The sequence below is a fragment of the Sporobolomyces salmoneus genome (genome assembly GCF_050403485.1).
Source record: "Sporobolomyces salmoneus JCM6883 DNA, S_salmoneus_JCM6883_v1_ctg18, whole genome shotgun sequence".
Lineage (NCBI taxonomy): Eukaryota > Fungi > Basidiomycota > Microbotryomycetes > Sporidiobolales > Sporidiobolaceae > Sporobolomyces > Sporobolomyces salmoneus.
Window position 1 is genome coordinate 17,854 of NW_027481145.1, and position 25,254 is coordinate 43,107.

The 25,254-nt window shown below is 51.4% G+C and overlaps 10 protein-coding genes across 10 annotated transcripts; 6 read left to right on the forward strand and 4 right to left on the reverse strand.

Moving 5' to 3' along the window:
* Positions 1-275: 275 nt before the first annotated feature.
* Positions 276-1,069, reverse strand: GET1 (GET complex subunit GET1; the record flags this gene model as incomplete). The annotated part of the gene is made up of 3 exons (XM_076631544.1): positions 276-481; positions 573-921; positions 986-1,069. The coding sequence occupies 3 exons, from the start codon at positions 1,067-1,069 to the stop codon at positions 276-278; spliced, it is 639 nt and encodes a 212-aa protein (XP_076488361.1).
* A 97-nt stretch (positions 1,070-1,166) lies between these two features.
* On the forward strand, positions 1,167-2,633 carry SUA7 (transcription factor SUA7; the record flags this gene model as incomplete). The annotated part of the gene is made up of 5 exons (XM_076631545.1): positions 1,167-1,347; positions 1,442-1,483; positions 1,600-2,018; positions 2,088-2,401; positions 2,471-2,633. 5 exons carry the CDS (start codon positions 1,167-1,169, stop codon positions 2,631-2,633), a joined length of 1,119 nt encoding a protein of 372 aa, XP_076488362.1.
* A 276-nt stretch (positions 2,634-2,909) lies between these two features.
* SMN1 (Smn1p) lies at positions 2,910-5,540 on the reverse strand (the record flags this gene model as incomplete). The annotated part of the gene is made up of 11 exons (XM_076631546.1): positions 2,910-3,544; positions 3,613-3,810; positions 3,873-3,993; positions 4,072-4,145; positions 4,203-4,281; positions 4,343-4,455; positions 4,515-4,613; positions 4,680-5,038; positions 5,099-5,144; positions 5,205-5,263; positions 5,356-5,540. 11 exons carry the CDS (start codon positions 5,538-5,540, stop codon positions 2,910-2,912), a joined length of 1,968 nt encoding a protein of 655 aa, XP_076488363.1.
* A 1,466-nt stretch (positions 5,541-7,006) lies between these two features.
* On the forward strand, positions 7,007-8,336 carry JCM6883_004988 (bZIP transcription factor; the record flags this gene model as incomplete). Its single annotated transcript, XM_076631547.1, has 2 exons — positions 7,007-7,079; positions 7,144-8,336. The coding sequence occupies 2 exons, from the start codon at positions 7,007-7,009 to the stop codon at positions 8,334-8,336; spliced, it is 1,266 nt and encodes a 421-aa protein (XP_076488364.1).
* Positions 8,337-10,426: 2,090 nt separating this feature from the next.
* On the reverse strand, positions 10,427-11,387 carry VPS28 (ESCRT-I subunit protein VPS28; the record flags this gene model as incomplete). The annotated part of the gene is made up of 5 exons (XM_076631548.1): positions 10,427-10,523; positions 10,634-10,776; positions 10,853-10,996; positions 11,057-11,125; positions 11,205-11,387. The coding sequence occupies 5 exons, from the start codon at positions 11,385-11,387 to the stop codon at positions 10,427-10,429; spliced, it is 636 nt and encodes a 211-aa protein (XP_076488365.1).
* Positions 11,388-12,041: 654 nt separating this feature from the next.
* Positions 12,042-13,855, forward strand: ICE2 (Ice2p; the record flags this gene model as incomplete). Its single annotated transcript, XM_076631549.1, has 6 exons — positions 12,042-12,677; positions 12,742-12,872; positions 12,946-13,074; positions 13,166-13,231; positions 13,309-13,511; positions 13,614-13,855. The coding sequence occupies 6 exons, from the start codon at positions 12,042-12,044 to the stop codon at positions 13,853-13,855; spliced, it is 1,407 nt and encodes a 468-aa protein (XP_076488366.1).
* Positions 13,856-14,065: 210 nt separating this feature from the next.
* Positions 14,066-15,597, forward strand: RNH201 (ribonuclease H2 catalytic subunit RNH201; the record flags this gene model as incomplete). The annotated part of the gene is made up of 7 exons (XM_076631550.1): positions 14,066-14,333; positions 14,402-14,473; positions 14,567-14,708; positions 14,787-14,859; positions 14,941-15,226; positions 15,290-15,413; positions 15,486-15,597. The coding sequence occupies 7 exons, from the start codon at positions 14,066-14,068 to the stop codon at positions 15,595-15,597; spliced, it is 1,077 nt and encodes a 358-aa protein (XP_076488367.1).
* Positions 15,598-17,612: 2,015 nt separating this feature from the next.
* On the reverse strand, positions 17,613-19,107 carry JCM6883_004992 (uncharacterized protein; the record flags this gene model as incomplete). The annotated part of the gene is made up of 2 exons (XM_076631551.1): positions 17,613-18,478; positions 18,537-19,107. 2 exons carry the CDS (start codon positions 19,105-19,107, stop codon positions 17,613-17,615), a joined length of 1,437 nt encoding a protein of 478 aa, XP_076488368.1.
* A 312-nt stretch (positions 19,108-19,419) lies between these two features.
* JCM6883_004993 (amino acid transporter) lies at positions 19,420-22,430 on the forward strand (the record flags this gene model as incomplete). The annotated part of the gene is made up of 10 exons (XM_076631552.1): positions 19,420-20,705; positions 20,773-20,891; positions 20,953-21,020; positions 21,080-21,112; positions 21,176-21,272; positions 21,338-21,509; positions 21,575-21,743; positions 21,808-22,108; positions 22,181-22,290; positions 22,362-22,430. The coding sequence occupies 10 exons, from the start codon at positions 19,420-19,422 to the stop codon at positions 22,428-22,430; spliced, it is 2,424 nt and encodes an 807-aa protein (XP_076488369.1).
* Positions 22,431-22,749: 319 nt separating this feature from the next.
* JCM6883_004994 (histidine phosphatase family protein) lies at positions 22,750-25,017 on the forward strand (the record flags this gene model as incomplete). The annotated part of the gene is made up of 9 exons (XM_076631553.1): positions 22,750-22,907; positions 22,975-23,063; positions 23,124-23,517; positions 23,593-23,710; positions 23,793-23,954; positions 24,022-24,135; positions 24,205-24,334; positions 24,398-24,737; positions 24,834-25,017. 9 exons carry the CDS (start codon positions 22,750-22,752, stop codon positions 25,015-25,017), a joined length of 1,689 nt encoding a protein of 562 aa, XP_076488370.1.
* Positions 25,018-25,254: the final 237 nt, after the last annotated feature.

Sequence of the window (25,254 nt, forward strand, 5' to 3'; positions counted from 1 at the left end):
CGTCATCCCTCACAATCTGTCATCGTGGTAGAGTCTTGAATACTCGTCTTGTTGAGACGACGCTCACATGATCCAGTAATCTCGCACAACACGCGTAAAGCCGATACGAAGTTTGTGTGCGGCCAGTCCCCGTGGACGTCGGATCGCCTCTCGAGATTACTCGCACAGCATTCATGGCCCAGAGTCACTCCGGAGATAGACCTCGCAGACTCGGTTATCGCTTACTACGCCGGACTTCATTTCTATTGCTCCTCGTTAATTCGACCTTGCAGTGTCTACAACTCCTTCTTGACCTTCTCCTCTCCTCCACTAGCTTTAACTCCCACCGCTACTTTCTCCTTGGCCGCGGGTTGAGCTTGAGCTTTCGCGAATTGTTGAGCCGTCTTCTCTTCGGGAGTCGGTACGAACTCGTAGATTGCGGACTTGACTGATCCGAGAGTACGCTTACACGCCATTGTCCAGATCGAGACGGCAACGGCTCCTATTCGACGTAGAGCGAGATCGTCAGTCAGTCACAATCTTCGAAAAGAGCGAACAGGCGGGAGAGAGCGAGAGAGGGTAATAAGGCGTACCTGCAGGAGCGGAAGGGAAGCTCAACCACCATCCCAACGGACCAAACCATCCCTTCGGTAACCAAATCACGGGAGTTTTCCTATTCCAAGACGAAATCACGAACGGAATAATCGTCGTCGCCAACCAAACGGCCGACTTGAACGAAGTTGCGAACCTCGCCTTTTGAGCGGAAGAAGTAGAATTTGTCGCTTCGAGTTCGGAGACGGCTTTGTCGAGCTTGCGTCGGATTCGAGCCCATTTCGAGAATTCGTCTTGAGAGGAAGTTGCGGCGAGGTCGGCGCGGAGTTGAAGGATTTCAGCTTTCTTCGCTTTTGTTGATTTAGAGGAGGGGGCAAAGGGAGTGTAGATCTGATCAGAGAGAGAGGGAGAGTCAGAGAGTCAGATAGGAGAGAGAGGAGTGGGGAGAACTCACGTAGGAAGCGAGGGCGTCTGAACCAACGTACTCGATCAGTTGGATCACGAGAGTACTAATCAATAACCATAATGCGAGTTCCATCCCTGGCGATTCGAGTGAAGGGGAGGGAAGAGAGAATCAAGTTGGCGATCTCTCTTTCCCTCTCTCACTTCACTACTTGTCTCAAATCGATCCTGATATGTCCGCACCAGCAGCATTCGCACTCAAGTTGGATCCAGCGGCAGCAGCGGCGTTGGCAGCTCAGAAAGCGGCCGAGTTTCATCAAGATTTGAATGTCAGGTTAACATGTCCAGATTGTAAGGACGATACCGAGCTATTGGAGGAGTACTCGTCGGGAGATCTAGTCTGTGGTAACTGCGGTCAGTCTCCCTTCACCGTCATGCTCGCCTGTGTTGCGCGGCGACGGGCGAATTGTTGGCTGACTCTCATACCTCTCCCCTCACTCTGGGATAGGTTTAGTGCTGGGTGACAAGGTCGTAGATACGAGATCTGAATGTAAGTCCCTCCCTGCAGCTCTCTTCCCTTGTCTCGTTCTCTTCTGTTTGCAATTTCCATTCTACATTCGCTTAAACTTCCTTCGTCTCTCTTTCCCCGTGATCCTCTACTTGCAGGGCGTTCATTTGCCGATTCCGAAGGAGACGACCCTTCCCGAGTCGGAGGACCCCAAGACCCATTGCTCGACCCTTCGGAACAACTCTCAACGGTGATCTCTTTCAAAGACAACAACACTGGAGTCGCTCGTTCGTTACAAATGGCCGCATCTCGAGTTTCGAAAGATCAACAAGGTGGAACGGGACGAGACTTGCATGGAGCGTATCAACAGATCTCGACGATGTGTGAGACGATCAGTTTACCGAAGAGTATTATCGATACGACGAAAATGTTGTTCAAGAGGTGTGACGAGGAGAAATTGTTGAAGGGGAAGAAACAGGAGGCAGTCATTGGAGCGTGTATCTTTGTCGCGTGTAAACAGGGGAGAGTTGCGAGAACTTTTAAGGAATTAATGGCTCTCACGGGTGTAGACAAGAAAGTGAGTTGGCGGGTTCTGATGAGTCACTGTCTGAATCTCGGTTACTAATGTGTTCCCAATATCTCACAGCAAATCACGGATTGTTTCAAAGTGATTCAAAAATCCTTCGAAACGATGACTCCCCAATCCGCTCCATCAACCGATCTCGACTCCCTCATCACTCGATACTGCAACCATCTCGGACTTTCCGTACCCTTGCAACGAGCCTGCGCGTACACGGGGGTGAAAGTGAACGAGGAAGGGATTTTGGCGGGTAGGAGTCCGATCACGATCGCGAGTAGTTGTATCTTGTTCGTTACGAGTTTGTTTGGGAAAAAGGTGGATCCGAAAAAGATTGCGGAGGTCGCTGGGGTTCAGGATAGTACAATTCGAACGGGATATCGGTCAGTTCATCATCTTTGCGAGGTTCACTCTTTCGTCCGTGCTCACATCACCTTTCTTGTCCTCGCCAGATTGTTGCTACCGATCAAAGGGAAACTGGTAGATGAAAGATGGTTCGATCCTTCGAGGGCCGATCGTGCAGATTGGTCAAAAGTCGGAGGAGATCCCAACGATTCGAATTCGAATTCGACCACTCCTTTGGCCCCGGCCAAAATTGAAGAACTCGAAGGATGATGATCTCTCACTACCTCACTTCTCCTTGATATACTTCCCTGCTTTGCAACCCTCTCGTTTCTGTTTCGTTTCTCGTCCCCTTGTTGAATCGTTCCTTCTAAAATCGCACTTTTCTTTCGCAATCAAATAAACTTGTTGTCATTCTTTCTCTCGTCTCTCGTCATGCCTTGACTAACTCCAAGGAACAATGAAACGATGCGGTACACAAAACAATAATGAAACGTCTAATCTGCAAAAACAATAAGAATGATTCTCCGTCTCCCTCACTCTACTTTACTAGTTCCAAGCCCTCTTCGCCCAAGTCTCCAGCAACGTATTCGCCGTCAATTCCTCCATATATTTCCCCACATCCTCTACACTCCATTTCCTCCCTTTCTCGTCGTCTTGATTCAACCAATTCAAAGCGGAAACGATATCCGGTTGAATGAAATCGAAGAACACTACATCCACTACCTCTTCCTTCTCCTCCTTGGGAGGTAGAGAGGTTGAGACGAAGATTGGTTGACGGGAGACTCGGAAGGGTGAATGGAGAGTATCGTCGCCTAATTCTTCTTGGGAGGAGTGTCCGCAGGAATCGAGAGTGACGTAGCCTTCTGATAAGGGGTTCATTCGCCAGCGACCACCTCTCGACGACGAAGACGAGAGGGAGGATTCGGATGCCTTGAGTAAGGAACGTCGACGAGCGTGTTCGAGATGAGCGGATTCGGCGGAAATGAGTTCGTCCGGTGAGAGTGTAGTGGCGCTTGTGGAGAGGTCAAATTCTCCAGTGAGGGACAAGGGAGGGGGAGAAGATGGGGAGGAGAAGAGTCGTTGAGTAGGGAGGAGGCCGTGTTCACCGACGAGGTTGAGGTAGGGAATTAATTTCGACGCGAGTCGAATCGGGACTTTCGGGATGTAGAGGAAGTTGTTTGCTGCGATTTGTACACCCGCTCAGTCAATGGTTCATCACGACTGCGATTGAGAAGGAACCAAAACGCACGGAAAGGTAAGAGAATCCATTGATCGTTTCTCGTGAACGGTCCTCTGAAAAGATCGAACCTGACCGAACCGGTATTGAGGATCGTACAGGGTTTGTAAGGTCTATCGGAACGACGAATCAAGGTAGGGAGGATTTCGGATGTGAGGAGTTTGAAGATAGAATGCTGAGAAGTAGAGGGGTAACGGTGAAGGAAGTAATCTAACGAAATCACGTTGTGATCAGCTGGGATCAGAAGCGTGAGAGGGAAGTTGAAGACTGACCTTGAGGAGAAGTTCCGTAAAGATCAGTAAGATTGAATCGTTTCGCAGTTTCCGCGAGTTCTCTCGTGATAGTGCGTCCTTGCTCAGTATCGAAATCTTCTCTGCCGGAATGGTAGGCGTACTACGATCAATTGTACGATTGTCAAGTGACTGCCTCTCACTCGTCGTGCTAGATGAGTGTAAGAGAAGTTGAACTGACAGAGTTTCGATTTTGATCAATGTATCGACGAGCGAATCTAGGTCGTTTCGAAGTATCGTTCAATCCGCTCAAGCCTACGTCGGCGACTTAGTCGATGAAATGTATACGAGAGAGAGGTTCGAAGGACTGACTAGCGAATCCGATCGTTTCCATATATCTTCCCGCTGCGAGACTCATACTGAATTGGTCTTCTTGCACGCAATCTCGAATCTATCGAACGAAGGACTATCAGCTCTTACCCACTGTGCACCATGTGAGAGAGTTGACGTACGTGGTGGTGACCTCCAAAGATGAGAACGGGCGTCGTAGGATGAACCGCTCGAATCGCTGCGATGATACTTCTCCATTCCGAATCGGGTTCGATTCGAAGTGACATATGTCCAGCTAGAAGCGCATGTACAAGTGAGTTGCGAGGACTGTGAAGAAGAGGGAGAGCAGCTCACCGAAGAGGAAGAAATCGGGACGATCTCGAATCGCGTCGAGGAACCATTGCTCTTTGATCATCTCGCTCGGCTTCTGAACGGTGATCCCCGGAGCATGTGCTGATGATCATCACTTCCAAACGTGGTCAGTACTGGCGGACACGTCGAGTAAGAAAAATTACGCACCCTTGAAATCAAACAACGGTCCAAACGCCGTCACTTTCCTCCCCATTTCCGTCTCAAACTTCCTCAACCGATTCCCCAACAACACTTCCTCCTTTTCTCCCGACTTGCCATTCTCCAACGTGATATTCACGTTCGACACAACCCATGACTCTCCGAATTTCTCACTCAAAGTTTCCCTCGCGAATTTCGCGACGGGGTAGCGGTACAATTCGTGGTTTCCCGTAGTGACGAGGTCGTATGGCATTTGGGAAAAGAAAGATAGGGCGGTGGATCCTTTAGGATCTGGGGCGGGCTGAGCATCAACGAGTCCGTTGCCGTCGACTCGGTCGCCTGAATCTACTAGTAACAAGTCGACTCCGCTAGAATGGGGCCAGATTCAGTCCGTGGGAGTGATTGTGAAGGAAAGAGGGAGTGCTTACCGTCTGCGAGCCTCGTCCTTCATGCGAGAAACGAACGAGAAGAGGTCTGCGAAACACGAGACGAGGTCAGCTCTGATCTCTCGGCAGAGGGCATCGAGTCGCTCACCTCCCCAGTCACCGCTAAAGCTAGGCTCATTCCTCTGATGTCCCAGGAGCCACCCGTGTCTGTCTCTCGGTAAGGAAGGGAGAGAGGGGTAAGTCCAAGTGGGGCTCAGTACGCTTCCCTCCCTCCGAGACCGTTTGAGAGCTACACTCACGTATCAGTAGTCGATAGGACATTCACCTCTCCCCATGGTAGCTCCCGGTAAGGCCAGTCTGTCGGAGATGTCGAGTCGGGTTGTTGATCAATCTCGATTGAACTGGGAGTAGTGAAGGGGATCTGAAGGGCGGAACTAGAGCGAGAGTAGAGGGATAGTACAGATAGATAGAGGAGAAGATTCATAGTCGATAGAGAAAGGGGGAGGGAAGCGACGACTCTCTTGCTCGTTCCTCTCACTAGGATCCGACACGACTCGGCTCTAGGCGACTATGCTCAGTCTTACGAGCTACAGAAGACTTGTTCTCACAGCTATCGACAACGTCTGACCCGCTTTCTCGCTCCATGAGATCGCTTTCGATCCTTCAACATTCTCAACCGATGCGGTCTACAACGCCGTCCTAAACCCTCTCCCAGGCATAAAATGCAGCAGAGGTATGGGTAGTCGCTCTGCGCACCAACGGCCCGGAGATTAGGGCGGAGAAGCGGGCTAGGCGTTCCACTCAGCTCGAACGCGAAGTTGTGTAGTCGAGGTTTGCAGAGGTTTTGTCTGTACGGGGCTCTCTCTCCGATCTTTTCCTCTCCTCCGACTCGTCGACCTTCAGGTGTTACGGCCGCTCGACGCTCACGAATTACATCGAAGCCGGATCGAAGGAGTGGTCAAACCGAATCTTGCGACAACTCTCCTCTGCGCTCGGTGGACCGACAGCAGCGGGACTGGTCGTCCCCCATAAGCAGGTCATTATCTCGAGTTTGAACTGTACGAGACGTCGTGATGGCGCGACGGGAGAAAGGTGTCCAAGGTCGAGCGAGACGAACGAAAAAGAATGTGGGTTTGTCGAGCTCGCAAACTACACAGTAGCTTTGTCCGCTTCGATGTGCACGCTGTTGACAAGTACTGTCTCGAACATACACAACTGGGCTAGAACGAACAAGCACTGTAGTCAACGGAATGTGAGAGCTGCAACCTCCAAACTTTTGCAGCTTCTTGCGAGCAAATCTATTCTCTTCCTGCAACGATGAGGGGGAACGCTTGCAGTAGCTGTACCGAGCGAGCCGTAAAGTCGAAGTCGCAGGTGTGCGATGAGCTGAGGCCACAGAATTGTCTAAATCGATTTCAACTGGAAAAAGATTACGATTTTCTTGAATGTATGCGATCGAGTTGCAATCGACCGGGAAAAGAGAGAGAAAACCGGAGATTGAGGGGAAGCTGGGGAAAAAACGAGAGGGCGAAGAGGGAAAAAGACGTGCTTGACTCTTTCCTTCTCTCTTCTCTACCCTTCACCCGCTCACACTCTTTAGACCACTTTCACCGCATACCACAGTCTCAAGATGGCCTTCTAAATCAAAAGAGTCGTATCGTAAAAGTAAGCAAGTATCAAAAGTAACCCCTCCCGTGAGTCTTGACTCTTTCCTCCGGCCTATCGGCAAGGGGAGAAAAAACTCATTCCTCTCTCCTCCCTCTAACAGTAAAGCGCACTTCCCCATCAAAGAACACATCAAGTAAACATGTTCCCACCGTCTGAACTCGAACCCCAATCCACCACCTCGTCGCCTCGATCATCGTGTCCCCCTCGACAACAAACCTCGACCTCCTGTCCGTAGACCTACCGAATCTACCCCCGATCAATATTCCCATATCGTATTCCAACATGACTAAACCAATCATGAACCAATACACCGAACAGTTCTTCGCTAACGAGCAGCAGTCCTTATCGAAATTCGGTTAGTTCTTCTCTCTCTCCTCACACTCTCTCGCACTGCAACCTAACACCGAGCATGATCGCAGACGAGGCTGCTGCCGATTTGACGTCCTTCCTCGACTTCTCGTCGTTCGACCCTGCCGCTCCCACCGCGAAAGGCCACGACACTCTACCTCCCCTCGAGGTCAACCCCACGACCGGTTCCTTCGATGCCGCGTTCGCGTACGCCTCGAACCGTAGCCCACTTCGTCCCGTCGACGATTCTCTGCTCGACTCTCCTCTCGGCCTCGAGTTATCTCCCGCCGACTCAATCTTCACGACCTCGAGTATCTCTGGTAGCCCTTACGATCTCGACATGTCGATTAACGACTTTGGAGGAGGAGGAGACTCGTCCCCTCTCTTTGGTACCGATTCCTACTCTGGTTCTCCCGCCGTCGGTACCTCAGACCTCGTCTTCCCTTCTTTCTCTCACCTCTCCGCGACTACTTCCTCCTCGTCGGCAGCTGGTACTCCCGGAATGATCACGACCGCTGAACTCCCTTCCCTCTTCGCGGCACTCCCCCTCGTCGCGGCTCATGAATTGGCCGATATCAAACCGATCATTCCTACCTCTGCGTTTAGCGCTCCTCCTCCTCACCAATCTCTCGCTCGACACGAATCTACCGAATCGGTTCCGTTCTCCTTCGAAGATTTCATCGGTGAATCTCAACCACAACCAGAGGAGATCGTTCCCGTTCCCACCGTCGTCGCTGAGGAACAGGAGGAGGAGGAGCCGACCACTTCGACTCGTTCTTCGAAGCGCAAATCCGTCGCCGAGATCAAACGAGAAGCCGCTGCGAAAGTCGCCGAAAAGGAGTTCTCTCAAGACAAACACCTCGGATTCCGCAACACGAAGAAAAAGATGGTCGATTACGACGCTCCCACCCTCCCGAAAAACTACCTCACGGAATCTGCGACGTCGAAGAAACGTTCCGGATCGACGAAGGTCGCTCAATCCGTCGCGAAACGTTCTCGTACCGCTCGAAACGTTTCGGCTTCCCCCGCTCTTGCTGCTCTTCCTCAAACGCAAGCGACCCCTTTGGACGCCGATCAGTTGGACGAGGAACAATTGAGTCAGATCGAGTTGAAGAGGAGACAGAACACGTTGGCCGCGAGGAAGAGTAGGATGAGGAAGGCGGAAACGTTCAAGATGTTGAGCGATGAAGTCGAAAAGTTGAAACAGTTGAACGAGGCGTTGATGGCCGAGAATCAGGAACTCAAGAGGAGGTTGGGTCAATAGATGTCGTCGTCGTTGGTGGGCGACTCCTTTCGAAAAACACTTTAATACTTTCTACTTTCTAATTCTCTTTCGTCTTTCTCTTCCACTCTTACTACACAAATGGTCACTATAGCTCTCTTTCTCTTGCTCCTTGGTTTACCTTTCCTTTTCAATCAGTACTGGTCTTTCTCTGCAACTCTTTTCCGTTTCTCGAACTTCTTTCGTCTTCTCTTGTTTGGAGAGGCCAACACAGCACAGCAACAGCAAGCTGGCTCTCGCGACAAGCTCCCGAACAAGCGTGAGCGTCGCAGACGGAGCAATGTCAGAACCGAGGAACTGCAACAATTGGTCATAGCTCACATCTCCCTTCGTTGCCTTGATCGGCGTTCTCATGAGCTTTCGCAACTCCCTGCGGACACGCGTTGAACGCCTTCCTTCTGACTTGCTGTCGATGTTGGTTGCTGATTGTCTTCGCTGATGAGGGAACGAACGGACTCGAAGTGACCTTTTCGAAAGAGAGAACAGTGTCTAGTTGGCAGAAATCAAGAGAGAGCGTCCAGCTGCAAGGAAGGATTGGTTTACTAGACGAAAGAGGGGTCTGGATGGGTAAACGAGGGAGGGATAACAAGGGGAGAAGTAAAAGACGTGTTCGAGTGTGTGAAGAATGGGCGATTCCGAGTCTAGTTGCCAGGCCAACGACCTAGCCAGAGGGGATAAGAGTCAGGATAAGGTGATCTATATGTTTGCTGCGAGAATCGTGACCGGGCCGCTTCTGCGAAGGATGGAGGGTTGCGGTTGGGTTCCGAGTCCTCTTCGCTCGACTCGTAATTTGTTTGCGGAGAAGGAGTGAATCTTGAGACACTGAAGGGAGGGGACGATGACAGTCGCTCGTATGGCGAGCTCGCGCTGCGGGTTCGCAGGACGACAGGTTGAGCGCCGGGGGATCCAGGTCGAAACAAGGAAGTCGACCGTCTCGAAGGAGACTCGGATCGTCGTTGAACTCGACCGTGCTCATCGTCGGAGAGCGACGCCGAGGTATTATTCGACATTCGGGGCGCAGGAAAGAGCGAGTGGGCCGACCTCGGAACATCGGTGATGCGAGGTTGTTCTTCAGGGGACTGAGCTTGAGGCCGGGGAAGAGAATGTTATCGAGACACTGCACGTTGTTGACTGGCTTCTCCGCCTGTGGCAGCAGCGCTCTGACCGCAAGAGTTGGGAGTGAAACGTTCCTCGCGAGCCTTTTTGAGCCATCGCTCCGACTTCCTCTGATCGAAGTCCTGAAAGCCGACATTGTTTTGAGCGCGGAAACGTGGGTCAGAAGGAGAAGAAGCCTCACATTCATAGCGCGCCGGACATGGACGCCATCTCCATTCATCTGAAAGCCTTCAGCCTCCTCTCGAAGGGCACAGTCCTTTGCTTGATGTCCTCTGAGACGCCTACAGTAATCCACAACATCGCGAAAACGTCAGTGGATGGTCTCGTAAGAAGGGAGGGATTCTCGAGGCTCGCTTACTTTGTGAACCAGGCAAATTTGCATAACTCACATCTACTCTCCTCGATATCTTGCTTGACTGGAAGGTGACATTGCTTGAGGTGGGTATCGAAATTCTGACCCAGACGAAGCATCTCCGTCAGCTTGGCTCGTAACATAGTGAACTGTGAAGCAGAATATCGAGTCCTCCGTACCCTGTAAGTCGAAGTTTTGTGACAGAAATAGCACTCAACCAAATCGTCCGGATGAGGCATATCAACCCGTGAGAGGTGAGAAAGGAAGCAAGGGTAGAAAAAGAGATCCTGGTTTCGTCTGTTCAAACGCACGAGCCGTGGAATGAAGCTCCGAGTCTCTTGGCCGCAAGGTTCGCGTCCGAGCATAGAGGGAAGAGGGGAGCGCGCGGGAACGCTCGCTCCTGTCTCGGTAGCGTGGAGCTTTCTCGAGGTGACGACGCAGCAGCTGCAGGCACGAGATTGAGAGGCGGCAAAGTGTTCGAGAGTGAGTTTCATTTCGACGAAGTAAGTGACCGAAAGAATCTGTACCCATCGCACAAACTCGCCGTCAGCGTCTTCGCAATGCTGAACAGAGATCGAACAAGCGAGAGAGGGACCGCGGGTACTCACTCTGAGTAAGCATGTTCGACATCGAACAACATTTGCCTCGACTGTTCCTCCGTAATCTCTTCGCTCGCTCTCATCTGATTCAACGTGATCAACCTGTTTTCTCCGATCGATATTGATCAGTCTCATACGTCTCCTTCATCAGGAGGAAGAGAAGAGGAGAGAGACGAGAGACGGAAAGAGACGGGAGAGGACTGGAAACGTACCAATGTAAGATTTTCGGTCTTCCTTCCCATTCACTACTCGCCTTGAACCGTGTGTATCCACTCATCAGATCCGTCAATAGAGGATGTAGCTGATCCTTTGCTCTTAGTTTCAGCTTCAATGCATCCATGAACGTGATAAAGTTCTGAGCAAGGTCGAAAAGTCAGTTTCCTACTCTCCGCAAGAGATCACGAGACAGTCAGATTCAAAGTGTAGCGCACCTGCGTAGTCTCTGCGACCCATTTCGAGTGTTCCCCATTCCCACCTCCTCCATTTCCACCTCCCGACCCATCTTCCGCCGAGCTATGTTCGACTGTCGCGGGAACTCCGATTTTCAGTCGATGTGCTGCTGCCGTACAATCCATCTAGCCACACAAACTCGCGTCAGTTCATAGTGATTGAGGAGGCGAAGAGGATGCACGGACTCGGTATTCCTGCATAAACGCTTCGAGAGAAGGGACCGAATCTCCTACTAACTTCATGATCGATTTAAACTGTGTCAACAGTCTCGAACATGCTGGTGCGTATCTGTATCGTCCAGCGACTCCACCGTCCATCAGCTCAAACGCGAACCGATAGAGGGAAGGAGAATACGGACTGAGCTGCATCGATCGAGTCCCGCACGTATGCCCGTTCGAGATAGTCGAGAGATACTATCAGACCGTACAGAGTTGCGAGCTCGTCGAGGCGTTCACGGTCAGCGTTTGAAGTCGAGAGTCGAACTTCAGAGTCGAGGTTGAATGCTGTTGATGCCATCATCTCTGTCTGAGCTGTCACACGAGGGGTAGTGTTAATTCAGTATTCTCGTCTCGTTTGCGGACTGTATAGCATGGCACGCCTCGAGAGATTCAGCTCTTCAACGTCGCTCCCCACTCGGACCTCCGACTTTTCTTCTCCCTCCATTTGACTCCGACACAGACTGTTTCCTATACACTACTGACTGTGAATGATTACTTACATGTCTGTACGAAGGGCTGTCGTCCGTGACGGCTCGAAGGAGAGAGAGGTTCCGATCTGATGCTCGATTCAAGGCAACTTCAGGGCGTTTGAGAGCTAGGCGGTTGGCGAGTAGGTCGGCGTAGCTGATTTGAAGCTATGAGAGTGTTTTGCAATTCCGATCGGTGAGCGTGGAGGGAGAGAAACGGCTTCATCAAACTTTTGATCTCTTTCACTTCACTGCATCACCATCAGCTCCCGAAACCCCTCAGATCAAGCTCAGAAAGCTCGATATAGCTATCAAGCACACAGTGAAGGGCGAAGAACCCCGGTACACGCGTGGAGACGTCACTGAACTTCTCTGGGAAAGTCATCGACAAACTCGACACCTCTCTACGACGGTGCAGGTGAGTGCGGTGATCTATCTCTACTCGCAAAGTGTAGACTGATTCCGTACTCGTCGCAGCCGGCAAGATGGCCCGCCGAGTAACTTCTTACCTCGGTTCCTTCCTCCGATTCGTCGCTCACGTCTCTTCCTTCGCCCAAATCCTCCTCTATCTTCCCCTCGCACTCGATATCGCCGGTAAACAATGCATGCTCGCCCTATCCCTCCTCCTCACATTCTCCTTCGGATTCTCGGCGACTCTTCACCTTTCCGTCCGAAATACTCGATTGAAACCTCTCTCGACAACGTTGAACCTACTGCAACCTGTTGTTGTACCTGCTCTACTACTCCTAACGCTCAATTTGTACTCGAACGATAACGGAGTCCTCCCGGCCTCGACACACACAATACGGGACAAGATCCTTCATCCTCATCATTCTCATCCCTCTCCTCCCTCCTCTGGAACTTCTTCGCCTCTTCTCTCGTCGCCATTCCTTCATTCTCTGCTCGAAACCGCCCCTCAGCACTGGTCGACCATCCTTCGTACCCTCTCCCCGATCTTTGTCATTCTCGAAGGACTTTGCACCCTTCTCTGTATCCAACGAGTTTCTCGCTTCACCCTCTCGAAGATCGAACGGAGTAGAGGTTACTCGGATTTCATGAGATTGGGAGTATTGGTCGCTAGTTCGGTCGTGTATGTCGGAAATTTCTGGTTTTTATTCGAGGTGCGTTTGCTCCTTTCTTTCGATTGTCCTGGGGTCGTGAGTTGATGAGTGAATGAGTGGGTAGGCGTACGGAAGTGTGACGGATACAGCATCAGCTACATTGATCGGTGTCGCAGTGACGGCGATTCTCTTTCTGAGCGGAATATCGTTCAGCATTCAAAAAGGGAACGTTGTCGAAACTTCCCTCATGCTAGCGTAAGCACCGTTTCTCACTAAACTCTATCTTTCAGAGTACTGACTGTACAGGGTATCGATGTTTGACTTGTAGATACGCGGTATTTCAGATCTTTCATCTGTCGGCGAGACCGCAAATGTATTCGGGAGGGATTTTGAAACATGTCTTGAAAGCTTCCGGGACGAATGGACATCCTCCTCTACCGCCTGTCGTTTTACAATCGTAAGTCTTCCACCTCAGTGAAAACGATCAGGTTCGAAGACTGACCAGAACTCGCTCTTTCCTTTCTCGAATCCTTCGCTCTCTACTATAGTCTCGACGCCCTCTCTAGCGCAGTCAGTCAAACCTTCGGAGCCGGTGTCGAGTTCGTTCAAGCCGCGTGCGTCCCCCTTCCTTCTCCTTCGCCTTCCATCATCTTCTCTTCTGGCTAACCTTCACCTTGTCTCCCGTGTGTAGGTCCTCAGCGATCCCAATCCACGTCCTTGTTGGCCTATTCTACCGCGTCGCCGTACTCTACGCCGCGACCCGAATCGTCTTGACGTTGAAACGCGATAAAGGGGGGTATGGATCGGATCAAAAGGCTTTGTTGGATGAGGAACCGGCCGCGAGGGTAATGACGATCGTGTTGACGTATAGTAGAGCGGGGTTGATCGCTGTTTGTGAGTCTTCTGCGTCTTCGTCTCGTCTCCTATCGGAGTCGAGGCGAGTCAAGCTAGACTGGAACTGACCAGAAGAACCTATTTCGTGCGTCCCGGGACTAGATACGCATCTACTGTTGGAACAACATCAATCCTATTGGGCTTGGGTCAATATCTTTACAACGATCGTTCTCTGGGGAATCGAATTGAGGATAGGAAACGAAGAAGGGAACGAAGCGAACGTCGTCTCCGGAGTTGGAGTCGTTTCGGCTGCGGAGACGATGAGTGCAGATGATCACCATGCTGGAGGAGTAGAGGTGTTGGGGAACGGGAAAGGACAAGGAGGGAGGTGGAAAGCGGAATGAAAGAGAGGAAGAAGTGTGAGACGATATACCCTGAGTTCTCTTAATATATTTGGACGTTGTATACTCCTTGTACAATGTCGCTATTGTAATAACCCTCCCCTCGCTACTAAAGTTTCGAGCGAGTGCGAACGAGTCACGTGCGAGAATGATCGCGTCTGGAAAACTTCGAATCTTCGCTTCTCTCACCTCTCACACGACTTTCGTTTCAGCATGCCACCACGCAAGAAGACAAAACTCTCCGCAACCGAATCTCGCGCCACTCTGCCCGACTCCCCTCAAGAGGAAGCAAGAGAAGAAGAAGACGCGCCGATTGAAAGGTTTCAATTCCCAACCGTGCGACCTGGACGACCTCTGATCGATACCTACACGTTCCATTCGGACTCTCTCGCCAGCAGTACTCCAGCAAGCAAAGAGGGAGACGAGCAGGAGGAAGAATGGATGTTGGGAGTCGATGAAGCTGGAAGAGGACCCGCTCTAGGTTTGTCCAGCTGCTTGCTCTGAGGTACATTGTGAAGTGTGCTGATTGAGGATTGGATCGGACCACAGGCCCGCAAGTCTACGGGATCGCGTATTGTAAAGTTTCGTATTCGGAAGAATTGAGCAAACTCGGCTTCTTCGGTCAGTCCACACTCCTCTCTACTCCACGGCGACGATGTGATGTCGACGAAGTAGAGGAAGCGGCGCGCTGACCCTTGTTTATGTATGAGGTAGATTCGAAAACTTTGACGGATCCAATTCGAGAAGAACTGTTCAAGTCGATCATCGAGCACGAACAGGACACGAAGTATTCTGTTACGGTCATGAGTCCGAACGATATCTCGATGGGAATGTTGAGGAGGATCCCTTACAATTTGTGAGCGACTCTCTGAACTGCTTTCCGATTTGTGCGTCTCGAGCTCATGAGAATCCCTCGGGCGATGACGACGTACAGGAACGCACAGAGTCATGATTGCACAATCAATCTGATTAGGGAGGTTGTAGATAAAGGGTACAACATCAAACAGGTACAGAACTATTCATCCTTATCGCAATCGGCTCATTTGAAAACCGAAGCTGACCCGATTGTCTCTCGTCATGGCGCTCAGTGCTTCGTCGATACCGTAGGACCCGCCGCAGACTATCAAGCGAAACTCTCCGGCCTGTTCCCGACAATCTCGTTCACGGTCTGTTCGAAAGCCGACGCTTTGTTCCCCGTCGTTTCGGCCGCTTCGATCGTTGCAAAGATCACGAGGGATCGGATACTCGAGGATTGGACGTTCTTGGAACCGACACCTGCGAAGGAGGCGGAGAAGACCGAGAACGCCCGGGGCGAAGAGGAAGAAGAAGAAGAAGAGGATGAGAGGAAACTTTTCGGAAGTGGTTATCCGAGTGGTGAGTCCATCTTTCACTTCTCCGTGACAATCTGTACTGACTCTAGACGTGTCGTTCACGTAGATCCCAAGACGGTCGCCTGGCTCGAATCGAACTTCAACCCGATTTTTGGATTCCCCAACGTCGCTCGTTTCTCGTGGGCACCCGTCAAGAACGCTTTGATCAAAAAGGGTGTTCAGTCGAAATGGTGCGCTTTTTCTCTCTTTCTCTCCCGTTGTGAGCTTCCTACGTGAAGCTCATTCCTTGCGAGTGAATTCAGGTCGGATGAACCAGCTACGATTCAGAAATACTTCTCGGGAGAGGAGAATGCCGGGATGGAAAGGACGGCGTTGTGGAAAGATTTGAATTTGGTATCGGTTGGTGAGCTGTGAGGAGCGTTGAGTTGAGGGTTGTATTGCTTCTTTCTGAGTTTCTGTTTGTTGTAAAACGACTCGAGAAACCCATGACCGCTTCTCAGTAATAAGACCGAGAGCGCAACGGAGACGGATGCGATTGGTTGCAGATAACCTGCCAATCAGAGCGAGAGAAGAATGTCGAGATGATAAGCTGCTGAACCACTTCTCGCATCTCTTCTGCTCGCGGTCCGAGGAGGAAGGGCATAGGATCAGCTCGACAGATAGGGATCTTCGGAGCCGAAGAGACGAGAGCATTGTCAGATAGGGAGCCAGTCAAAGTTACAAAGGGAGATAAACGAAAACGAAAACGAAACCGAAAACGAGCAAGGGAATTCTCCAAATTCAGTGCGAGGCAGGAAACAAGCTTTCGAAACGTTGAGAGGAACGACTCTCGGGAAAGAAGCGGTTGAGCTGCCCAGAGTTGTGAGTGAGACTGTGAGATCTGTGAGGAAGATTGGGATCATTGACGTCGTGTCGGAACCCCAAGACACGTCCGTATTTTGTGGCGACCTCGCGAAGATCCATGGAGTTGAATCCATTGTATTTGAAGCATAGTTCGAGGCGTTCTGCATCGCTCAAAACCGCAGGACCAGCATTTGCAGTTTTGAGCTCGTGCAAGATTCGCAACCACTCTTGTCCCTGTGAAGCGAAGGCGTGAGCTTCCGAGGCCCTGACTATCATGAGAGGGGGGTCAACGTACACATGTCTCGAGCTGCATCCAGATCGGTATAAAGGTGTTTTGTAACCCATACCCAGTATCGCAGTGGCGGGAGGATTAGGATCGTAGTATGCATGAACTATCGTGAGGGAAGTTGGTAAGGAGTGTGGTTCATCAAGAATGTCAGCGGGAGAGGCTTACAGCAACGAAACAGGTCTTCCTTGACAGCGTGATTGTAGCAATCTTTAGAAAACTTGTGCTCCTTCATATTGCTCAAGAATGTCGCACAGACTGTTTCTCCCAAGCGGACTAGTCAGTATCTCCGAGACAGTGCGCGCGGCAGATGAATACTTTCGCGCAGCGACTAGGCAGATGACGAGAACGTCAGTTCTTGCGATACAAACGGCATGCGAGAAAGTGAACGAACTCATACTACTGGGGGACTCCAAGTCCCGATGCATGGGGCATGCAAAGAATTCGCTTGACTGGCCCATAAGAAAATCGCAGTGGTAGGAACCCAGTATGCCTCGTTCTGCCAGGTAGAGAACTCACGAACTCCAACACGAGCCGTCCTGCTCCAATCGTATGCTCCACCGCTCTGTGCTTACGTAGAGCTACCCAGCTCTTGATCGCTTCGCTGAGGATTTCGCGATGTTCCTTTAAGATTTCCAACACCTGTCGAACCGGCGTTCCACGTGGATACGAGCGCCCTGTCTCATTCGTAATCAAGGTCAGTGGAAAGGCGTAATATACGAGGTGAAGGAAGATTAGGCCTAACAAGATTCGAGACGAGCCGCGACTCCGTTGTCAAATCTCTTCAATGCGGCATCGACTGTTACCGCGGGTTCGATTCTCATGGTGAAAGCCAACTGTTGAATCTTTATAGCTACAAGCGGTATCTGATTAGCGAGGAGATGGACGAGTTGAAGTAGCGGGCATCTGTTACCAGCGTTGACTATCGAGAAGGTACTGGATTGATTAGCTCAATTGCGAGAGGTAAAACCATGGAAGAAACTTACGTTTGTTCCTCTCCTGCTGCACAACGATAGCTGGTGTCTCTGACGCCATCGTTCCGGAGAGGAAGGAGAAGAAGGAAGAAGGGAGGAGGGAGCTCTTCGCGCGAAGACCCCATCAAATCAATTGAGCGAGGTCCCTCCACGGTGATGACCGGAGAAGGTTGGTGCTTTCCTTCCACGACTTTCGAACAGAGCTCGGACCTGGGAGGCTCACCAATCGAGCTCTCTGAAGATCCTTACCTCAGCTCAAAATCCTTCCGCCGAGAATGATACCGTATGAAGGAGAGGACGACGTTGCGCAGCGAGACCGCGCTACTTTATCCCCCCATCAAACGTTTCTCTCTCCATCTTTCCTGACCGAGTTCCCATCGACCGTCTCGGATTCCTGAACCGACAGCGTCTTCCATCCATGCCCACCTCAAGCTCCGTCTACCTTCCTCGAGATCTTGATTCGGAATTCGGTCGACTTGAAGACAGAAGCCTTGCCTTGTATTGTCGCCGAGACCCCCGAAGTCGCTCGCATCCTCACTGGTCACCTCCTCGACGTCGAAGTCTGCTTCGAGCTTCTCGCGAAACAGATTGAGCGCTTTCCGTCGAGCGAATTCCCATTGCGCTCGATACTCGGATCCAGTTCGTTCGTGAGCCCGTTCCTCACTTCTGGTTGTCTCAGGAGTGATTTGTAGGGCTTCAAGCGTGAGGGGGAAACGCTCCGGTTCGAGCGAGGGCGAGAGGAAGAGACCGATAGGAATGGAAAGCGAGACGAGGGAGGTGAAGAGGGGAAGAGCTGACAGCGGTAGAGTTCGAGTCGAGTAGGGACCGAGGGAGAGATGGGCGATTTGCGGAGCGAGATCGTGGTAGGGAGGGAGGTTTCGCGTGGTGGGAGGAGAGGGAATCAAATGAGAAAACATGGCGTTGAGCTGTTGGATATTTGGAGGAGCTTGGTGATCGACGTTTCGACGACCTAGCTGTTGTTGAGGAGTGACGAGCGATTGGTGGACCGAGAAGAAATCGAGTGTGTCGAGATTGGGGATCGCGGAAGGAGATAGGAGTTCATCGAGGGTAGAACCGGTACAGATTACCGCTTTGAGGTGAAGGAGTTTTAGACGAGGAAGATAGAACGGGAAAGATTGCGGGTCGAGTGACGGAACTATTCGACTTTCGATCAGGTAGAGCTTGCGAAGAGCTGCTACGAGAGGATCAGTCGGGCTTCGTGCAGACATTGCGATGATGGGAGCACTCACCCTTCCCAGCTGACAGCGAGCTCAGTGTCAGGTCTTTCGCTCCCGCTACCCACAACTCTTCAATTCCTGTGCAAATCGCCAACAATCGTTCGATACATTTCCCCACGTCTGCGTACAACCAATCTTCCTGAAACATGCTCACTTCTTCAACATCCGATTGTCCTATCCGTAAGCTCTTCACGACCGTCGTTCGCTCCTTGTTAGGGTTTCTCTCGATCGACGCGAAGAAGAGTTTCGCCGAACGCGGCGAGGGCAAGTGAACGTCCTGCCAGAGTTTGAGGGTTGCCCAGCGAGCACAATCTTTGTCGAATGTTGAATATTCGAGGAGGAGTCGATAGCGATGAGCAGAGGTCGAAAAGGAGGGATCAGGGAGCGTAACGGATAGAATTCGCAGGATGAGCTCGCGAGGGAGGGACGGGAACGGCTTGACCTCGGCAGTAGGGACGCAGCCTATGTCTTCTCGCTCGTTCGAGGACGAAGAGGTTCGCAAGTCTTCTGGCGAGGGAGGCAGGAGAGCTGAAGGGAGGAATGTTCGTGCGACGGTTTCCCCGAGTCTCCATAGATGATCCATTTCGCCTATTGCCGTTCCGCCTTGAGCTACCGATTGACCACTCTATCTGTTATTTGAGTTGGATTGTCTGTCAACCTGTGCTTGAAGAGACACGTGAGCCAACATCCGATAATGATTCATGCAACTTTCCGATGAGGATGAAGCTTACCTCCTGGCGCTGAGAGGAGTCAATTCGCGGCTTGTTCCGTATGAGATCTATATGAGAGCTAGGAGAGCTGATCGCGTTTGGTGACGTGGGTGGTAGAGAACAGAAGAGGCTCGCAGAACTCATCTTCGGTTTCAACCTGAACCACTTCCATCAACTCTCGAAAGATGCCGCCAAAGAGCAAACCTATCAACACGCCCAACCGGCCATCCAGCTCAGGTTCGAACCGAGTCGAAACTCCTGAGGCTCGAGTCGGTTCGCCGATTCCCCAAATTCCCGGTCGAAGTAGTCCAGGAGGAGCAACGCCAACCTTCGGATCCCCTAGACAGACTACACAGTACCTCTCTGCTTCCCCGAGTGGTGGACAACGACCTCGCAACTCGACTTCTCCTTCTCCTTACGATACTCCCTCTTCAGGACCTCCTCCCTCCGATTCCCCTCAATTGACCGAAGCACAGAAAGCAGAAGTTATCAGGAGACATCTCTTGTCCGTCGATGAACAGAAACGAGTTGCGCAAGAACAACAATCCCTCTCTTCCGGCATCTCGCTCGGTTCCTCTTCTCCTCGATCGACTTCGGCTCAAATCCCTCAACAACAACAAGCTACAACCGATTCAGAGAACGACTCGACGTTCCCGACCCCTTACCATCTCGAAGGAGGAGACGTCGTCGCGGGAGTGTACAAATGGGCCGCTCAACAAGCTGCCGAAGGAGGAGGAAACGGTTCGAACGAGAGCGGAGTAGGGTTGAGGAGATCAAAGAGTTTCGGATCAGCGATCGAGTCGAGTTCGAGGAGACAGAGCCATGCGGCGGCGGGACCGGGAGGAGATGCGAGTCGAGCTGCGTTCAGAGCAGGACTCGAAGGCGGAGGAGAAGGAGACGTTGAGGAACTCACGGAAGCGGGAGAATTCTCGACTTCCGAGATGCTACAACCAGGAGGATTCAGACGAGATTTCGTTTACCGGAAAGCTATGCAAGAACGGGAGAACAATTCTCAATTCGACGGAGACTCGCTCGGAGTCGCTCCAGACGCGAGTGACATTTCCTTCGCCGGTTCGATGGCCGACTCATCGAGACGTCCTCCCGCTCGAGTCGCTACACGATCCTTCATCGACTTCCTTTCCTTGTATGGACACTTCGGAGGAGAAGATCTCGAGGAAATCGACGAGGAGGACGAAGAAGAGGATGAGGAGGCAGACATCGATGGCATCCCTTCGATCCCTTCGTACCACGGGCAACCTCCTTCGAAACTATCCCGAGAACCTTCACAACGAGGCACGAACGAACGAACTCCGCTCATTCGAGGAAGGAGTTCTCGACGAGACGCGAGACCGACTCCGAGCCGCAAGAGATCGAGCAGTGTCGGACAACACGGAGATGCGACAGTCTTGCAAGCTGTCATGATGTTGCTGAAGTCTTTCGTCGGAACGGGAGTACTTTTCCTCGGCAAAGCGTAAGCTCTGTTTCTCCTCTCTTGTTCTCGGATCTCGTTCCCTGACGCTCGAACTCCTCTCATCTAGTTTCTTCAACGGAGGTATCCTGTTCTCGACGATCGTGCTCTGCTTCATCGCCATGATCTCGCTCTATTCGTTCTTGCTTCTCGTCAAGACCAGATTGGTAGTTCACGGATCTTTCGGAGGTGAGTCGCTTCCTCTCAATCTCCAGCGTTACAGCGCTTGACTCGGTTATACCTCGTATAGATATCGGTGGGATGCTCTACGGAAAATACATGCGATGGGCTATTTTGTTCTCGATCGTTTTATCCCAGGTCAGCCACTCTCGTTAATTCTTTCCTCGACAGCGTTAACCCCGCACCTCACTCCATAGATTGGTTTCGTCGCTGCTTATACCATCTTTGTCGTGAGTCTCATTTCCCGCTATCTGCTTTGAGCCACCGCTGATCGTGTTTCCTCGATCGCCTAGTCGCAAAATTTGCAAGCTTTCTTCATGGCCGTCAGCAATTGCCGCACCTACATCTCTATTCCTTACCTCATTCTCGCCCAGCTTGTCGTCTTCCTCCGTGCGTGCTTACCTGCCACCGAGCTGTGCAACCTCGAGGAGCTAATCAAACTCGTGTCTTCGCAGCTCTCGCCATGATCCGCAACATTCAGAAACTTTCGGGAACTGCGCTCGTCGCCGACGCTTTCATTCTCTTCGGACTCGTATACATCTTCTCGAACGAGATTGGAGTCCTCGTCGATCACGGAATCGCAAAGGTTGAATTGTTCAACTCGAAAGATTTCCCGCTGTTGATCGGGTCAGTTCAGCTTCTCTCCCTTCGCATGAGGTTTCAACGCTCACAGCTGGGTGTCGTCGATGCAGTACCGCGGTCTTCTCGTTCGAGGGAATCGGACTCGTCATTCCCATTACGGAATCGATGAAAGATCCTCACAAGTTCCCGAAAGTTCTTAGCGGTGTCATGGTTGGAATTATGTTCTTGTTCGCTGGAGCTGGTGTTCTCTCTTACCTCGCTTACGGAAAGGATATTCAGGTAGGCTCGACAATGTTTTTCGCCCTGTCTCGAAACCCTGACTGATCTTGCATCTCGCGAACAGACTGTCGTTTTCGTCAATCTCCCTCAAGAAGACAAGTTTGTCAATGCCGCTCAGTTCCTCTATTCCCTCGCGATCCTCCTCTCGACTCCCTTACAACTCTTCCCCGCCGTGCGAATCATGGAAAACGGCATCTTCTCTCGATCGGGCAAACACTCGAACAAGGTCAAATGGGAGAAGAACGGGTTCAGGACGGCCGTCGTGATCGGTTGTGCTGGGATCGCTTGGGCGGGCGCGAGCGATCTCGACAAGTTCGTCAGTTTGATCGGATCGTTGGCTTGCGTTCCTCTTTGTTTCTGCTACCGTGCGTCTGTCTTCCTTGATTGTGGATTGTCCTCTCGTCCTTACTGATCGCTCCATCTCGACGACTCGGCAGCCGCGTTGCTGCACTACAAGGCTTGCGCTCATACCCGCAAGCAGAAGATTCTCGATATCGCTTTACTCGTCTTTGGTATCGCCGCTGCAGTCTACACGACTTCCCAAACTGTGAGTTTCCCTCTGTCGGTTCGACTCTATCGTCTCCCTTTTATCGACTCTAATACCGTTATCGTCGACAGGTCACTCTCTTACTCGACGGTGGAGATTCTGCTCCTCCAACTTTCGGCAAATGTCCTCCTCGTCAATGATTTGTCTCTAGATGGAGGTAGGGTCAACGTCTTACAACCTCTTGTACGAATATTGCATCTCTCTTTTTCTCACTGTCTCTCAACGAAAGCATCTTTTCCCTCTTTCTCTCGAGTTTCCCTCGCACTTCTCTTATCTTTCGCGCTCGTCTCGAAGCGGTGGCACGTTCTCAAGGTGGACTAGCGCAAACTGCACGTTGTTTCGAAATGTTTTTAGCTCAACGCCAAATTTAGATTTCGCGAACGGAATTGAAATCGTCGAACCGCGAGAAGAAGTGCTTCGTCTCACTCTTGCTTCCGTCAACTCACCTCGATAAGGACTATGGCCGCCTCTGCAGTGTTCGCAACGTCGCTTCTCGCGACCCTAGGCTCAGCCTCGCCTCTCAAACGAGCGGTTTCCTCGTCTTCCTCGACGATCACTTCTTCGGCTCTGAATCCGTCGAATACCGCTTCTTCCTCAAACTCGATTGGTCTCAGTGTGTGAGTTTACTCTCTCTCGTGACGCAAGCGACGTTTGACTGACGCCTCGTCTCGCAAACCGAGAAAGCTCGGATGCTTATCCTCCTTCAAACACCCTTCCAGACACTTCCCTCTTTCCCCCAGAGTCTGTAGTTGGATATCAACAGCCCACGCCCAGTCAGTATGGATGATTATACCTCGTTGCCGGCGAGAGAACTCATCAGTTTGGTGAAACAGCGGGAGTCGAACCTTTCGCGATCGAAACTGCACCTTACCCTTCCCACACCAACATCTACCCTCTTACCGTACCGACGACGAAGAACGACTCAATAAACATTGCAGAGTACTGGGGGAACTTGAGTCCTGCTTACAGCGTTTCCTCCGCGAAATACGGTCTCGACTCTGCTACGCCCAAGATACCGGAAAATTGCTCCATCACACAAGTTCATATCTACTTCAGACATGGAGCTCGCTATCCTACGACGGGTTCGGCACCCTCCGCTTTCGCAGAGAAGCTCCATAACGCTTCGCTTTCTTCCGAATACAAGGCGTCGGGCGATCTCTCTTTCCTCAACACTTGGACCTACAAGCTAGGAGCTGAACTTCTCACTCCCTTCGGTCGCTCCCAAGAGTGAGTATGACTTCTCTCCCGATTCACCTCGTCATTCGTTCGCACTGGCAAATTGCTGATGAAAACGATTTGCAGCTTCGAGCTCGGTGTGGGAGCTCGCATGGCCTACGGAGGACTATTGAACAACTTCACTGAAGCGGGTACTCTGCCAGTATGGAGGACGCAAAGTCAAGATCGTATGGTTAAAACTATGGTAAGTCTGCTTCGTACGAGATTGAGGAATCTTTCGAGCACTGACCATAGTGATTCTCCTCCTGTTCCTCCTCTTCTTCCAGCTCAACTTCGCCGGCGGCTTCTTCGGTATTCCTGAATACCAAGATCAGGTTAACATCGAGATTGGAGTCGAAGCTGAAGGCGTCGTCAACAGCGGTGCGCCTTACGATACCTGCAAGAATGCGGACCTCGATTACGGCTACGTGGGTTCGAAAGCTGCAGCTGTATGTCCATCTCGTGTCGCGTAACTTTGTCGCTGTATTTAGCTGACGGTCGAGGTTTTTCTCGCAGCAATTTGTTGAACCTTACTTCAACAAAACTGCGACTCGTCTCGCCAGTTCCGTCAAGGGCCTCAACTTCACTTCGACCGATGTTACCGCTATGCTTCAGCTCTGTGCCTATGAGGTTAGCAAATCTCTCTGATCGTTCATTTACTTCTCAGTTGACGATGTTCCTGCTTGTCTCCGAGATTAGACGGTCGCTCTAGGATACTCCGAATTCTGCTCTCTCTTTACGGATGAAGAGTTCCGCGTATTCGAACACTACTACGACATCGAATTCTACGGAAACAACGGACCTGGATCCCCGGTTGCTGCCGCTCAAGGTGAGTTTCCATATCTCCCTCGACGATTGCTCGCAACTACTTATCATCTCGAGGACTGTATAGGTCTCGGCTACCTACAAGAACTGGTTTCTCGTCTCAACCACACACTTATTACCGATTTTTCGAATCCCGCTGCGAATCAAACTCTCGACGGCAACACCGTTACTTTCCCTCTCAACCAGTCGATAGCGGCCGATGCTGGGCATGAAGTCTCGATCGCCGACGCCCTCACTGCTCTCAATCTTACCGCTTTGGCCAAATCGGGAGCTCCTTCGAACTCTTCGCTCGACAGCAATCACACCTACATCGCTTCGCAAATCGTTCCTTTCGCCACCTCCCTCCAGATTCAAGTCGTTGAGTGCTCGGAGCTCTCCCCGACGAAGCAGATTCGATTCATTCTCAAGTGAGTTACCTCTGAAAGCCTCAAGGAGGATCTTCCGTTTTTTCCTTTCGTTCTCTCTCGTCTCTGAACCCATAGCTGACATCTTCACGCTCACAGCGACGCCGTCATCCCCTTGACATACGAAGGATGCTCCGAGAACAAGGACGGACTTTGTGCCTACGACACCGTTTTATCGGCTTTGATCAAGCGAATCGACGAAATCGACTACGACTACGATTGTAACGGCAACTACACGGTACCTTACTATGGCCAAGTCACCAACGGTCGAGCACCCAAGTAGGAGTACGAAAAGGATAAATTATCGCACGCAATGGAAGTACAGAAAGGACAATTTGTCGGAAATTTTCATCTTGATATGTTTGAACTATGAGCCTCGTCAATGACACAACGGCCTGTGGAGAGTCCGCGCAACTACGTTGATCTGTATCTATGTGAAAGAGTTAATCATTCTCGCGTAGAGTTGCTCGCAGCGGGTAGGTCTATCTGACAAGTGACGCTCTCGTTGGCTTCTCGCAAC